This window comes from Aethina tumida, chromosome 4 (assembly GCF_024364675.1).
Source record: "Aethina tumida isolate Nest 87 chromosome 4, icAetTumi1.1, whole genome shotgun sequence".
NCBI lineage: Eukaryota > Metazoa > Arthropoda > Insecta > Coleoptera > Nitidulidae > Aethina > Aethina tumida.
The window spans coordinates 21,834,795-21,851,012 of NC_065438.1; the positions used below are offsets into that span (position 1 = coordinate 21,834,795).

Consider the following 16,218-nt stretch of genomic DNA (forward strand, 5'->3'; position numbering starts at 1 on the left):
CTGGCGGTGTGGGAGTCCTAAAAACAAAGCCCCTCACAATTATTGAACGAACACATTTGTGTGCAGTACGAACTGCGTTTGGCCGCATCGGACAACCTGAAAGAGAACTACACGACGGTCGTGATTCACGTCAAGGACGTGAACGACAATCCGCCCGTGTTCGAAAGGCCTACCTACAGGACGCAGATCACGGAAGAGGACGACCGCAACTTGCCGAAGAGCGTCCTGAAGGCGAGTTTTGTTCGACGTTGTTGCTGTTGTGTCGTTTTTATTTATAGCTTTCCCTTAGGGACGTCTGCGAGCTGGCTGAAACACGTTGCATGATGTACTTGTTTTGTAGTCCGTATGACACGTAGAGCTTTCGCCCGACGTTTTAATTAAGTAGGTTGCAGGTTGTTAATCAAAAGTTCTCCAGATGTGCCCTTCAAGTCGGCACAAATCCGGGGCACCTGAGTCGGGAATTTTGCTTGAAATTAATTATGGCCGCGACACTCGGAATGAGCACTTATTCGTTTTTAATCGCAACCGGCACGCCAATCAATGTCAACGTTTATTATTTGTTTCGGTCTGGGGGCTATTAAAGTTGGGAGTGCGCAGAATTGTTTTTTAAGTGTTGCGCATCTTTGGGGCGTTGTAAAATTAACTCCCACTCAAGGACAATTATTTAATTCATTCTTGAGACTATTAAAGTTAAAAGTGCGCAGAACAGTTGTTTGAGTCTGGTGCGCAACTTAGAGGCGTGGCAAAACTATCCCACTCACAACTCGGGAAACAATCACCATTTACCAACATAAACTACTCAGTTTTAATCAGATATAAAGCAACGCAAATCCACAAGAAACAATATCGCACCGTATTAGCGTCCATTCATCCTAGTGGATTTGGCGTTCCAGAAATTGTTCACCTGGAAAAATTTTGAATGCACAAAAAAAAGTAATTGGTAGATAAATTCCGACGAAATTTTCTCCCACAATCGTATCCAATTTACTTTGACACATATCCAGAAGGGAATAACGTAGGAGGCGCGTTCCTAATCTGATGCGCGTCCCGACTCACGGAGATAATTCATCCCCGATATTCTCCGTTTGACTTTTATGTAGTTTTTCCGAGTTGATCGTCTATAATTTAACCGGGTCCGGGTCCCGCAGTTTTTGTTTATCGGATCAGCCGCGTGCCGGGGTCGATTTGAATTCCGTAAGTGTCATAAAACTAAAAAAAATGGGGTTAGGTTTCTTTCGTTGGAGGGTAATTGCGGGGAATGTGGGGGACTTGAGTGCCGGTGCTAAATGGAATCTTGGTCTTGGTGAGAGGATAATTTGTACACTGGGGACTAGGACAAAGGACGTTCGTTAAAATTTAATTCCGCCCCCCTGCTAATAATATTAAATGGAAAAAGCTCTATTTGTCACGCGGACGTTGTGGGCGCCGGTTGGCGCCCATTAATTCTTTAATGTATCGCTTTCTACTTTGTTTTATTTTTTGGTTGTTGTTGTTGTTATTTTTATGTTGCCGTTGTTGCTAGTTTTTTAGTAATTGTTGTGTGTTGTGCCGCATGCTTTTAGTACGAGCTGACGCTGGTGGCGTCGGACAGTCTAAACGAGAATTACACCACGGTCGTGATACACATTAAGGACGTGAACGATTTACCGCCGGTGTTCAATAGTTCGGTTTACAGGCGGGACATAGCCGAGGAGTTTCCCGCACCATATCCCCTACATCTGATGCAGGTTAGATATCATTATTATTTTTATTATTTTCCGTCGGAAAATATCGGGGAAAACGTTCCGCACGAAGCGAGATAATATTTTAGTGCCGTTACGTAAATCCGTTACGTCCGTTGGCAACGGGAGCCGCACATGCAAAAACAAATTAATTCATATTGATCTAGTTAAGGGATGGAGAACTGAACAAAACCGAACGGTCCGATCTTTATTTATTGGGCAAGGTGTTATCTGTGACCAATTGTAACAGTCGACCGTTTTATAATTCCAGTTTAATTTAATTGATAACATAATTTATCACTTGTGTAGTTTTATTCGGTGCATTGTTTCGTGACAAAGTCGTCCCCTCCAATTTATCAATGACTGATCGAATTTGGTAAACCGACAAATTCACATCCGTTTTTTCACTACGGTTGAAAAGCTTTTTGCACTACGCCGTTATATCTTTTATTTATTTGAAATTTTGTTTTTTACACGCTCGGATTTATGTTTGTAGAAATAATTGAAATTTTTTTGGTGATTACAAATTGTGTATGAAGTATTTTGTTTAAAATTTATATTTTATGAAAATTAATAAATGTTTCCTTTCAAAATTTAAAATATGTACTGATATTTTCAATAAATAAAATTATTTTAAATAAAATTGCAGTGCTTACAGAAATTAAAAAAAAAAATAAGAAGAAAATATAAATTATTGGCTATACTATAAAAAATATGGATAAATTAAATTTAAAAAATGTATTAATTATGTTAAAAAATACACAAAAAATAAAAATAATAATTTTAAGCTGAAAAAAAATTAATACGTTAAAAATCCTCAAACTTCATATAAATTACAAAATTGAGTTGAAGAATTGAATTAAAGAAAATGTATCTTAATGCAATTTTTTCAAATTTATTAAAAGATTTAAAAAGAAGTAAACAAAAATAAATTAATAAATATTTTCTTCCATTTGATTTTAATATTTTTTATAAATAATGATATTTAAATTATTTCAGGAAAACCATACATGTAAAAAACTGGCTGAAATTTAAAAAAATTGTTAATTATAAAAATTAAAAAAATTACAATATTACAAAAATTTCTCTTTAATTTCTAAAAATTTACACAAATAATATAGATAAAAAGTAATCTTATACTGAAAAAATTTAAAATATGTTAAAAGTTCTGAATATTAAAATAATTAATAATAAATTAATAAATAAATTTATGCAATTCAAAAAAATATATATAAAAAATTAATTAATAAATATTTTCTTCATCCATTTGATCTTAATATTTTTTATAAATAAAGATATTGAAATTATTTCAGGAAAACCAAAATTTTAAAAATTTTTTACAGATTTATAGATTCAAAAAAATTAATAAATAAAGATGTAAATTATTTATTATTTTATTGTTTTAAATTTACAAAATTTCTTTTTAATTCTTGAAAACATAAAAATAATTTTATACGAAAAAAATAAAATATGTTAAAAATCTTAAATATTCAGAAAATTACAAAAATAAATTTAGTAGTAAATTTATGGAATTCAAAAAAATATATAAAAAAATTAATTATTAAATATTTTCTGCATCCATTTGATTTTAATATTTTTATAAATAGAAATATTGAAATTGTTTCAAGAAAACTGAAATTTAAAAAAATTTTGACAGATTTAGAAAAATTAAAAAAATAATAAATTAAGATGTAAGTTATATGTTATTTTATTGTTTTAATTTTACTAAATTTTCTTTTTAATTTTTGAAAATATATATAAAAATATAGATAAAAAATAATTTTATACAAAAAAAAAATAAAATATTTTAATAATCCTGAATATTCAGAAAATTAAAAAAAAAAATAGAGTCTCAAATAAAAAAAATGTTTCTATTCAAATATAATAAAAATGTATGGAATTAAATAAAAAAATAAAATAAAATAAAAATAATTAATAAATAATTTCATCCATTTGAATTTAATATTTTTTATAAATAATGAAATTATTTCAGGAAAAGCGTTCTTATTAAAACCTGGCTAAATTTTTAAAATTTTGTTTCAAGTTTAATAGAATTCAAAAAATAAAAAAATAAACAAGAAAATTATTTGTTACTTTATTATTACAATTTTAATTTTTGGAAACGTATACAAAAATCATAAATAAAATATAATTTTGAACAGAAAACAAAAATCCTGAAAATTTAGAAATTTAAAAAAAAAAATAATTAAGTCTTAATATAAAAAAATTTTTTCAAATTTAGTAAAAAAATTATGAAATTAAAAAAATAAAAAACAAATATTTTCAATATTTGATTTTAATATTTTTTATGAATAATAATAGTACTGAAAAAAATATTATTTCAGGAAAACCGCACAAGTTAAAACCTAGTTGAAACATTAACATAAATATTTGTTACAGGTTTTAAAAAACCTAAACATTAAAGATGTACAACATTTGTTATATTGTTGGAACAAATATGAAAAAAAAAAATTGTCTCCTTAATTTTTAGAAACTTTTACAAATAACATGAATAAAAAAAACTGGGAAGAGCTGGAAACGGTAAACAGCTGAACCGAACCGTCAGATCCTTATTTATTGTGCAAGGTGTTATCTGCAACCAAATGCAACGTTTCGACTGTTCTACAAACCCAGTTCAATTTAATTGATAACACAATTTATCACTCGTATAGTTTCATTCGGCGTATTGTTCGCGACAAAGTCACCCCCGGACCGAATTTATCAGTGACAATTCGAAATTGGTAAACCGACAACGTTTGCAGTTTTATTGTTCTTGTCAATTAACCGTTTTATTTTTCGAAATTGCCCCTGAGTGCAATCGGCTCGATGGGATTAGGCGAGTCCCGCGAAAAATGGAAATTAACCATGTACATCGGTTTTTGTCTATTTAAAAAGTCCTCAACGTGCATAATGGATTTATGTGCCGCAGCACATAACGTACGCGTACTTTTTTTTCACTTCGTCCTATTTTATGTCCGTTTCGGTAAATGTGTATGTAAAGCTTTTTATATTTTAAATACGTCCATGGTGGTTTTTTTACAGGTTTTATTAATATAAAAGCGGAAGCTGGCGCTAAATTATTTTTTAAACATCCGTTCGGTCGGTCGATTTCCGAAAACTGAAAACAATGCAAAAAAATTCACGGTTCTTTATTTTGTTTATAATAAAATTCATGTACAATTTTACAGCACATTTAAAAAGCTTTTAGCGCTTGGCTATTATATTTTTTATTTATTGGAATTTTATTCTATTCTGTTCGAGATTATATTAACTTGAACAATTGAAAATTTTGTGGTGGTTTCGTATCAAGGATCAAGTTTATTGTTTTAAATTTCAATAAAATTTCAGAAATTTTATTTTTAAAATTGGCAAAAATCGTGACGAATTTTAAAAAAAACATTTGGCAAATATTATATTTTGGTAATACTGAAACTAAAAAGAATATTTTCTTAACTTACCATTTTTTTACGCTTTAAATAATTAAAATCTTCCAATTTTTTCAACGAATTTAATATAATTTTTTTTGTCACATAAAGTTTTAATTAATCTTTTTTATAATAAATATTTTATATAAATTATTAATTTGTTGTAAACATGAAATATTTAAAATTTCAGCTAATTTCTAATATATACGAATATCCTGAAATAATTTCAAGATAATTACTTATAAAAATATAAAACTTACATGGAAAAATTTATTCATTAATTTTTTTTTTTTTTTTCAAATTACTTTAATTTTTTAAGAATTTTTGAAAAATGCTATTTTAAAATCATTTTTTATTTAACACTTTAAATAATTAAAATTGTCTAAATATTTAATATATTTCTTTCCAGTTTAAATTGTGCACTTAATTTTGTTTAAACTTTTTTTAAAAAGTAATTTATTGTATAAGTAATTTAATTTCCTGAAATGATGAATACTGGAAAAATACTATTTAAAAAATTTTTTTTTTTATTTAACACTAAATAATTTAAATTTTCTAAATTTTTTATGATATTTAACATATTTAATATTTTTTTCTGTTTAAATTTTGTTTTTGATTGAATTATTAGTTTGATTAAACTTTTTTTAACAAATAATTTTCTGAAATAATTTCAAGATTATTTAAGAAATTATAGAATTAATAATTAAATTTTCTAAATTTTTATGGTTTTCAACGTATTTTTTGCTTTTTCAGTTAAAATTTTATATAAACAAATATTTAAAGTTTCAGGTAGTTTCTAATATGTACAAATTTCCTGAAATAATTTCAAAGTCATTATTTATAAAAATATCACATTTGAATGAAAAAAATTGTTTGTTTTTTTTGTAGATTTTTTCGATTTTTTTAAAAATACTATTTAAAAATCATTTTGTCAGTTAAATACTGAATTTTGATTAATCTTTTTTATAACAAATAATCATTTAATACATTTTTTCAATTTAAATTTAATTTTAATTCACATTTTTTTGTTTTAAAGAATGATACAAATAATTGACGAATGTTTATTTGAAATCTATTTATTTAAATATAATATTTTCTGAATTTTAACAACTTTTAACTTATTTAACATATATTTTTCAGTTTAAATTTATTTTTATTCATTTTTTTAAGGATATTTCCAAAAATTAAAATGATTTTTTTTTGAAGGTATGACATTTCTGAAAATTATGAAAAAGAATGGGGATTGTTCGTTATATAATGTTTATAAAATAATAATATATAATGTTTATAAATAATAATTAATAATAATATAAAAAATTGATTTTTTTTAATTTCCTGAATATATTAAAAATAATTGTTCTAAGTAATAAATTTCGTTTGTATTTGTTGAAAAAAGTGATTAAAATGTTAAAAAAATAAAAATATCAAAAAATTAAAAATTGCACTGTATCTACTGTTGTTTATTAATAGTGGATGAAAGAATAGAATAAAAAAATGTTAAAAATAGTGTAAAAATACGATTAATCATGTCGACATAATTCCCCGTTAAAAACAGTGCGTGTGCACATATATATTTCAATAATGCAAATGTGAAATTACAATAATAATATGCAACTGCATTATTCTAATTAATCCAGCCGGAATATTTACCCCAACGCATTAACAAAACATCCCGACGCCGAATAATAAATTCGGCGTAGCGAGCGTGTCGTTTCCGAATCAATTTCGACCCGGGTTTTGGCATCCTGTCTTATTTTTCATTCCGCCTACGATGCGATTGATGTTTGACGTCCGCAGGAATAAACTCACCTCCCCCATTTCTGCGTCCCCATTTTTTTCCTATTAACATTAATTCGGTGCAAACAAAGACCGCTATTTTAATAAATCTGCGAAATACGTTTCCTGCGAATCGGTTCGCACAACAAAAGCCTACGGCCGAAAGTTTTAAGAAATTATGATGAATGTGACACGTTCCGTAAGTAGTTCGCCATCCCTCCCCGTTCGCCGTGAGCCACCAACGTAACTCTTTTGCGGTTAAATGTAGCAAAATAAAATGCGGGGCGAAGTAAAGATCGGATCGGTCCACGTATGAACAATATTTTTGAACCACCGACACTATCTTTTTCGCCGTTGTGTGGACTACACTCGAATTAATGAACGTACGAATACAATGCGAATTAATTCCGGTCTCGTGGACAAGATTTAAAACCGACAGATTTATGTTTCAATTGAAAATATATAAAACGCCGTTGTTTAATGTTAATTCTTCCAAACGATTATTATAAAATTACCGTCATGAATTGAATTTAATTAAACAGGCCGCCCGTTTTGTTTTTTTAACGAATGCGTTTGAAACGCAATTATTTTAATAATTTTACGAATTAATTGTGGCAAAAACAATATATAATTTGTTGTCGTAACATGACAATTTCCTTGCTAACAAATACGAATGCAAAATTAATTTAAAAAACATCTAGCATACTAACAATTAAAATATTTTCCGACTCCGCATCATTTAACGAAAGTAGTTTATTAAATTTTTGAACGTAATAAAACGTATGGATTTCATAACATCGTACTTTATTAAAACAACGAATCGACGTCTGGTGCGCAACATATTTTACTTTATTGAATGTGTCTGTCTTAAATGTCAAGATACACTCAAGCCCGTATAAAAAGTCAATAATACGCTTTCGCAAAATACATTTTCCAATAAAGATAACGGAGGAATTTAATAAATCTAATATGCAACGAACAGTTTACTTATACTTCGTGACAAAGAACATAGAACGCATAGATCCAGTGGTTAGGTTCCATTGATTTTTGCTGTACGGTTTAAAGATAGTGGAGAGTATTAGATGAACAGTAACTAACAATGAGTTGTCACAATATTATTTTTGTGCAGCACCCACATTCAGTAGATTTTTTCACTGATGCCATATTCAACTAATTTAGTACAATTCCACCTTTCAGTACTGATAAATCATATTAAACTAAATGATCAATATAATCTACTAATTGATAAGTATAAACCTCTCAGTAATTAGTATAATTTTATTGATGAATCAATTATATTAATTAATCAATTCAGATTCACTGACTGATCAGAATAATTACAATATTTAATCAGTACAATTCCATTTATTAATTAATCATATTTAATTGATTAACCAATACAGACTCACTGAGTGATCAGTATAAACCTCTTAGTTATCAGCATAATTTCATTGATGAATCAGTTATACTGGTTAACCAATTCAGATTCTCTGACAGATCAGTATAATTCCAATATATAATCAGTCCAATTTCATTGATTAATCAACCATATTCTATTGATTAACCAATACAGACTCACTGATATTCACTGATTGATAAGTATAAATCTCTTGGTAATTAGTATAATTTCATTGATGAATCAGTTATATTAATTAACCAATTCAGATTCACTGACTGATCAGTATAACTCCAATATTTAGTCAGTAAATTTCATTGATTAATCAATCATATTATATTGATTAACCAATTAACCAGTTATACTAATTAACCAATTCAGATTCACTGCCTGATCTATATAATTCCAATATATAATCAATTCAATTTCATTGATTTATCAATAATATTCTATTTATCAACCAATACAGATTCACTGGTTGATCATAATAATTCCAATATATAATCAGTACAATTTCATTGATCAATCAACTATATTCTATTGATTAACCAATACAGACTCACTGATTAATCAATATAAACCTCATAGTATTATTTAACCAATTCAGATTCACTGACTGATCAGTATAATTCCAATATTTAATCAATACAATTTTATTGATTAATCAATCATATTCTATTGATTAACCAACACAGACTCACTGATTAATCAGTATGAACCTCATAGTAATCATTAAAATTTCTTTGATGAATCAATTATATTAATTAACCAATTCAGATTCATTGACTGATCAGTATAATTCCAATATATAATCAGTCCAATTTTATTGATTAATCAACCATATTCTATTTATTAACCAATACAGACTCACTGATTAATCAGTATGAACCTCATAGTAATCATTAAAATTTCTTTGATGAATCGGTCACATTAATTAACCAATTCAGATTCACTGACTGATCAGTAAATTCCAATATTCAATCAGAATAATTTCATTGATTAATTAATTATATTATATTGATTAACCAATATAGACTCACAGTATAATTTCATTAAAGAGCCAGTTATATTAATTAATCAATTCAGATTGACAGACTGATCAGTATCATAATGATTGATGAATCATATTCTATTGAATGATCAATATAGAATCACTAGTTGATCAGTATAATTTATTCGATACAATTTGATTGATTGGCCATATTCTACTTAATATCGATAAGTTCCACTTTTTAATAAATATAATTTTAGTGATGAATCATATTCTGGGTCATAAGCGTTTATTTTCTATGTAATTCGTGTAAAAATGAATGTATTGATCAATTTGTAAATTTTATTTTGAGAGAACGTAAAAATATAAACATAAATATCTGGATTAAACATAAAAAAAGGCTTACTAAAGCTTCAATTTATACAAAGTTGTAAGTAGCTACAATATTATTTAATAGAGATACAAAATATTAATAAAACCAAATCACATCCGCAACTGTGGCCGCAGGAAAAATATATACACCAGTAAAAATATATTGTACCTAGCTTAACAAAATGTATACATATAAATAAATGTATGAAAACACTGGGCTCGATGAAAAGCGAGTAATTTAATATCGGCTTCGATTCAGCGTTAAAAATAGTCAGAGAAATAATTAAATCAAATTCGCAATTTAAATGCGGCCGAAAAACCAATTAAACTGCAGCATTTATCGAACGCGTTTTGAGAATCCTGCCGCCGACAAAAAGTTTAAATTAATTAATAAACTTGAATCACACATTGTGATCGCAGAAACAATACAACAGTTCCGGTTCCGGATGGAGAATGCCTACCTGTAAACTTCCAATTGTTCGCACGCTGATTGAAATTCGTTGTGCGTGCCAGATTTTACGAAAAAATAAAAACAACATCGAAAGTCAACCCAAAACGTTTTTGCGTTAGTCGAAGTTATTATGAACTCTTTTGTGTGCGTATTTTTTTTTTTGTCTACAGCAGGAAGTGCGTCAAAGGAGACGTTTTTAATTAGTAAGTTTCTTTTGGGGGCGAGATCCCCGATTATTATTTTTGCACCATTTCTTTTCGTTCCTTTGTTTACGTCGTTATCTTGATTTTTTTTTTGGCCGCCCCCGGAAAATCATTTTAATTATCTCCGCCAAGTACGGTGGTGAAAATTAACCGAAGAAACGTTGTAAAAATTTGTGTTTCAGCTGGAATTCGAAGGGACGATTTGGAGGCAATAACTCTTACGAATATATTTCAAATTGCCGGGGATATAAATTCAACCTATTTTCAATTTCCAACCATAAAAGGTAATAAGAATTGCGGTTACATCGGCAGCATCAGTAATAAAAACATGTCTGCGGAGTTTTATTGGTTTTAATAAAAAATAATAGGAGATGGATTACGGGAGCATCTCCATAATGGACAGGATGGGGGGCAATTTCTAATTTATTCGGGCTCGTTAGAGGCAATAATTTCGGGCGGCAATGCATTATTTATTAGGCGTCACCGAATTTATTCATGGCCAAAGGCACATAAATATTTAATAACTATAATTATACGTATATACAAAGTATTATCGCAGAGCAATTACTGCTACAAGAATCAGGAATATCATTTTATTTATGACACTTCTAAAGAATTATACTGATCAATCAGTGAATCTGTACTTGTTAATCAGTAATATGTGATGATGATGATATTATACTGATGACTGTACTTGTTAAAAAGTACAATATGACTGATCCAGTTGTGAAATTGAACTAATATATATATATATATATATATATATATATATATATATATATATATATACCACTCAGTAAATCTGTGCTAGTTAATCAGTAAAATATGGACGACTCATCAGTAAAATTGTACTCACTACAAACTGATATTATACTGATGACTCTATACTTGTTAATCAGTACCACATGACTGATTATTCTGTGAAATTGTGCAAATTAAAAAGTGGAATTATACTGACCACTCAGTGAGTTTGTACTGGTTAATCAGTGAAATATAATTAGTTTATCAGTAAAATTGTACTCATTACAAATTGACATTATACTGATGACTCTGTGATTCTGTACTTATTAATCAGTACAATTTGACTGATTCACATGTAAAATTTAATTAAAAAGTAGAATTATATTGATCTCTCAGTGAATCTTTACTGGCTAAGCAGTAAAATATGGCTGATTCATCAATAAAATTGTACTCATTACAAATTGATATTATATTGATGACTCTGTCATTCTATACTTGTTAATTAGGACCATATAACTGAATCGCCACTTGTACTGAATAAAAAGTACACTAATATTGATCAATCAGTGATTCTGTACTCATTAATTAATAAATTTTACTGATTCGTCAGTGAAATTGCATTGAATACGTAGTTCTATCAATAAATAAAAACGATTAGTAAAATTCAACCAATTTTCAGTGAAACAATGAGATCTACATATATTTTAAAATATTTAATACACTTTCTAAAGATTATTATTTGCAGGAGTTGAAATATCGCAATATTTCCGAATATTATTCAGTTCACTGCATAAAAATAATCCGTTTTCCCAATACGAAACACTTAATGTCCCCGCTTCGAACAAGTCCTTAAATCCTCGCAACAGAGAAATTGCCAGGGCGTCTTTTATAAGACGAATGTATAATCTTAGACTCGGATTTGTTTTACACTTTTGTTCTTATTTTGTAAACAGCTTAATCTTTTAATAGAAAATTTAAGCCGTTTTTAAATTGAAACAGTAAACGCAAGGAACGATTCCCTTGACGATATGTGCCGCGAAACAAATTACTTTTATCGAAACGTACGGAACGTTCGAAAGAATTTTTATTTAATTTTACTTGTCTTACATTCGACTGCACTCGTAATATTAATTTAATCGAAATCGAAACGTATAATTTACGGGTATAAATAGGCTGGAAATGGAACGGAATCCACTGACGTAAAGGGGTTGGAATCGAATGTGGCGTCGAAGAATTAATCAGTCCCAAAACAAATTAGGGTCCCATTGACGGTGCGACGTGAATACCAATGTAAAAAAGTAACGGTACACGTGTGCGTGTGCGGACGGGGGCGTATTTTTTTCCGGTTCCCCGGAGATCGGGCGGCCCCCGGAACACTCTTCGAGCGGCTAATGGCAACATCATTTTTTTCCTTTTTACGTTGGACCAATCAATCAAAACAACTTTGTTACTTGTGCCTGTTTATGCGGCGGAAAGCGACAAAAGTGTAAATTATAAGGTGCCTTTTCGCGCAATCAATCCGCGGCACATCAATGACGATTAATCATCCCCGGCAACAACAGCCTGACTGTTCGGAGGCCGAACTTTCCGTGCCGCGGGGGTGTTTAAAGGGTAAATAATTAGCTTTCGACTGGATTAATATCGGGCCGGGGATGGGGTTGAACGCGTGCAACTTTTGTTTCAGCATCAGCATCCGCGTCCGCCACCCCAAACTTTCCTATGCAGATGCCCCGAGTTTAAGATCTCCGCGTTGCCACACAAACTACGTCTGCTCCAACTATTTTTCAAACTAAGGAGTTTACGCGACCGAAAACGAGTTCGGTTGAGAGGATGTTTTCGGAAAGTTACAAATGAACAAACCTCACATCAATTCCGTTCACGACTTTAAGGGATTTTATTTTGTTACCTTGGAAAATCAATCTTTAGTTTTATATAATAGACTCGGATTGGCGGTTTTCTAGTTTAAACTTTTGGTGGATGCACGATTTTATTACTGTTCCAATTGGTCCAACCGGCGCATTCGTCAGAATTTAAGGTCGTATATTCATTACAGAAATAAATAGAAAGATTAAAAAGTGTAAATTATAAATGGAGAGATTCTAAAGTTTAACATCTTCATAATTAATAGTTTCCTTTAAAATCGTTTATTATTTCAAATATTATCTCTTCAATTGCATTTTACTTAAGAATCAACCATATTCTATTGATTAACCAGTACTGATTCACTGGTTGATTAGTTTAATTTCACTTTATAATCAATACCATTTCACAGATGAATCAGTCATAGTCTTTTTATTAACTAGTACAGATTCCCTGATTAATCAATGAAATTCCACTGTAATCAGTTAAGTTTCACAGAAGAATGAATCAGCCAGTACAGATTCACTTATTGACTAATGCATTTTCACTTTGTAATCAATATCATTTCACAGATGTATCAGCCATATTATTTTGATTAATCAGTATAGATTCACTGATTAATCAATAAAACTCTTCTGTATTCAGTAGAATTTCACTGAATAATCAATATTCTACATTCATTGATTGATTAGTATAATTTAACTTTGTAATCAGTATCATTTCACAAATAAATCAGCCATATTCTTTTGATTAACTAGTACAGATTCACTGATTAATCAATGAAATTCCTCTGTAATCAGTAGAATTTCACTAAAGAATCAGTACTCACTCATTGATTAGTATAATTTCACTTTGTGATCAATACCGTTTCACCGATGAATCAACCATATTCTACTGATTAACTTGTACATATTCACTGATTAATCATTAATTTCACTGAAGATCAAGCATATTCTACTGATTATCCAGTACAGATTCACTGATTGATTAGCATAATTTCACTTAGTAATCAATAACATTTCACCCGATGATTCAGCTATATTTCACTGATTAACCTGTAATGATTCACTGATTAATCAATAAAATTCTACTGTAATTAGTAGAATTTCTCTGAAGAATCAAACAAATTCTACTGATTAATCAGAACAGATTTACTGACTGATTAGGATAATTTCACTTTGTAATCAATACCATTTCACAGATAAATCAACCATATTACACTGATTAACCTATACAAATTCACTGATTAATCAATGAAATTCCACTCTAATATGTAGAATTTCTCTGCAGAATCAACCATATTCTACTGATTAATCAGTGCAGATTCACTGATTGATTAATATAATTTCACTTTACAATCAATACCATTTCACCGATGAATCAGCCAACCTGTACAGATTCATCATTCATATTAATCAAAGAAATTCCTCTGTAATCAGTAGAATTTCACTGAACAACGACTGATTCTACTGATTATCCAGTATGGTTTCACTAATTGATCAGTTTAATTGTACTGTAATCAGTAGAATTTCAGTGATAAATCAACTATATTCTACTCATTAACTGATAAATCAGTGAATCTGTACTGGTCATAACCAATAAAATTTCATTGATGAATCAGACATATTCATTCAATCCAGATTCAATTTTTGATCAGTATATGACAAATATATATTCTGTACAATGTCACTGATGAATTAGACACATTTGGCTGATATGGCCTCAGTGATGATAATTATTATAAAGAATTAACATAATTAATTATATTATTTATTATTATTTTGTTGTGTAAAGAACATTATAAAATTTTAAAGTTAAACATCATAAACGTGAATTAATTTTGCCGTTACCTAATGAATTGTAACGCAGAATTAAACAGTACAATTCGTATAATTTTAATAATTGCGCCGCAAATTCGAAAGTTGTAATTATTTACTAGAATAATTATGTAACAAATCAATTTGTCAATTACTGTCCAAAACGAAACGTAACGGTCATAAATGCAACATTAAATCCAATTAGTTTTACATTTACCTCTCTGTTAGTCACGACCTGTAATTAACGTTAATTTGTTGATAATATTTATAATAATACGTCGGGTGATTAAAACGCATCGCCATATCAAAATATTTTGTTTATTAATCCGCCGATTTCTCATTAATGTGCCGCGACGTGGAACGGAATTATAATTGAAATTTTGTACGCAATACAACATATTAATTTTGTGGCGGCAAAGTGTTAAAAATTAAATAAATTAATAGGAAACAAAAGTTGTGGCCAGATCGTAATTATAGTTAAAGGGGGGGTATTAAAGCACGTGTGAGGATTTACGATCGTTTATAATTCACAGTCGAGTGTGTAAGCCGGGGCCGCAGTTTATAATGTTTTCGTAATTCCGCAACGGCTTATTAAAATACATGTATCTATGTGAATTTCCTGTCAACGTTCGCGATATTAGTAATAAATGGTGGAACACGCGATACCCACAGTAATTGTATGTTGTACGAGTGCATTGTACTAACAAATTAATGGCAATATGGTGCCTTATTATGCAAATTACATAATTATATGGTCGAGATTAATTGGCGATTTTATTAGCAGTTAGCGCGGCACGTCCCTTGAAACGTTAAGCGATAGTTTATTGGATGTTCAAAACCAAAAATCGACGTTCAAACGTTCAATAAAACAATACAATTTGCTAATTATAGTCCGCAACGCAAATTTATGTAGTCGGCTGGATGCGATAAAGATAAACTATAACTTTGTAACCACACAGTATCAATATACGCGTTCCGTGCCGACTAAATTTACGCTTTCACCAATAAAATAACATATAAAATTCGAGAGTTTCATACATATGAAAGGGAGGAAATATATGAAACATACAAATAAATGTTTTTAAAGTGAACGACAAGTTCCGGAAATGTGATGCTTTACATAAAATCCGGTTCGGCATTTACATGCCTTAAATTCCTTATATAATTTTGGTGCATGCGCCGATGAACAATAAACATTAGTAGGACGTAAAGATAAACAACATTAAAACAATATATAAAGCTTCTAGATATAATACAGGAAATTTCAGATTATGGGGTCATAAACCCCTAAAACTCTTGAACTAATCAAATCTCTATATTATTAACATCTTTTAAACGTTAAAATTTTATGTAACTATTACTCTATTGTTAAAATTTTATACAAAAAATTGATAATTTATTATCGAAGATTAATTTACCGAGTTCAAAGTTCAATGAAACAATATATTTGCCAATTATAATTCGT

At 29.3% G+C, this 16,218-nt stretch overlaps 1 protein-coding gene across 5 annotated transcripts in view; it reads left to right on the forward strand.

Moving 5' to 3' along the window:
* The window catches only part of LOC109594134 (neural-cadherin), a 391,736-nt gene that overhangs the window by 348,013 nt on the left and 27,505 nt on the right, over positions 1 to 16,218 (forward strand). For all 5 annotated transcript variants that reach the window (XM_049966121.1, XM_049966120.1, XM_049966123.1 and 2 more), the window contains exon 13: positions 67 to 231. In XM_049966121.1, coding sequence (XP_049822078.1) covers positions 67 to 231 — 165 coding nt within the window. The remainder of the gene's footprint in view (positions 1 to 66; positions 232 to 16,218) is intronic.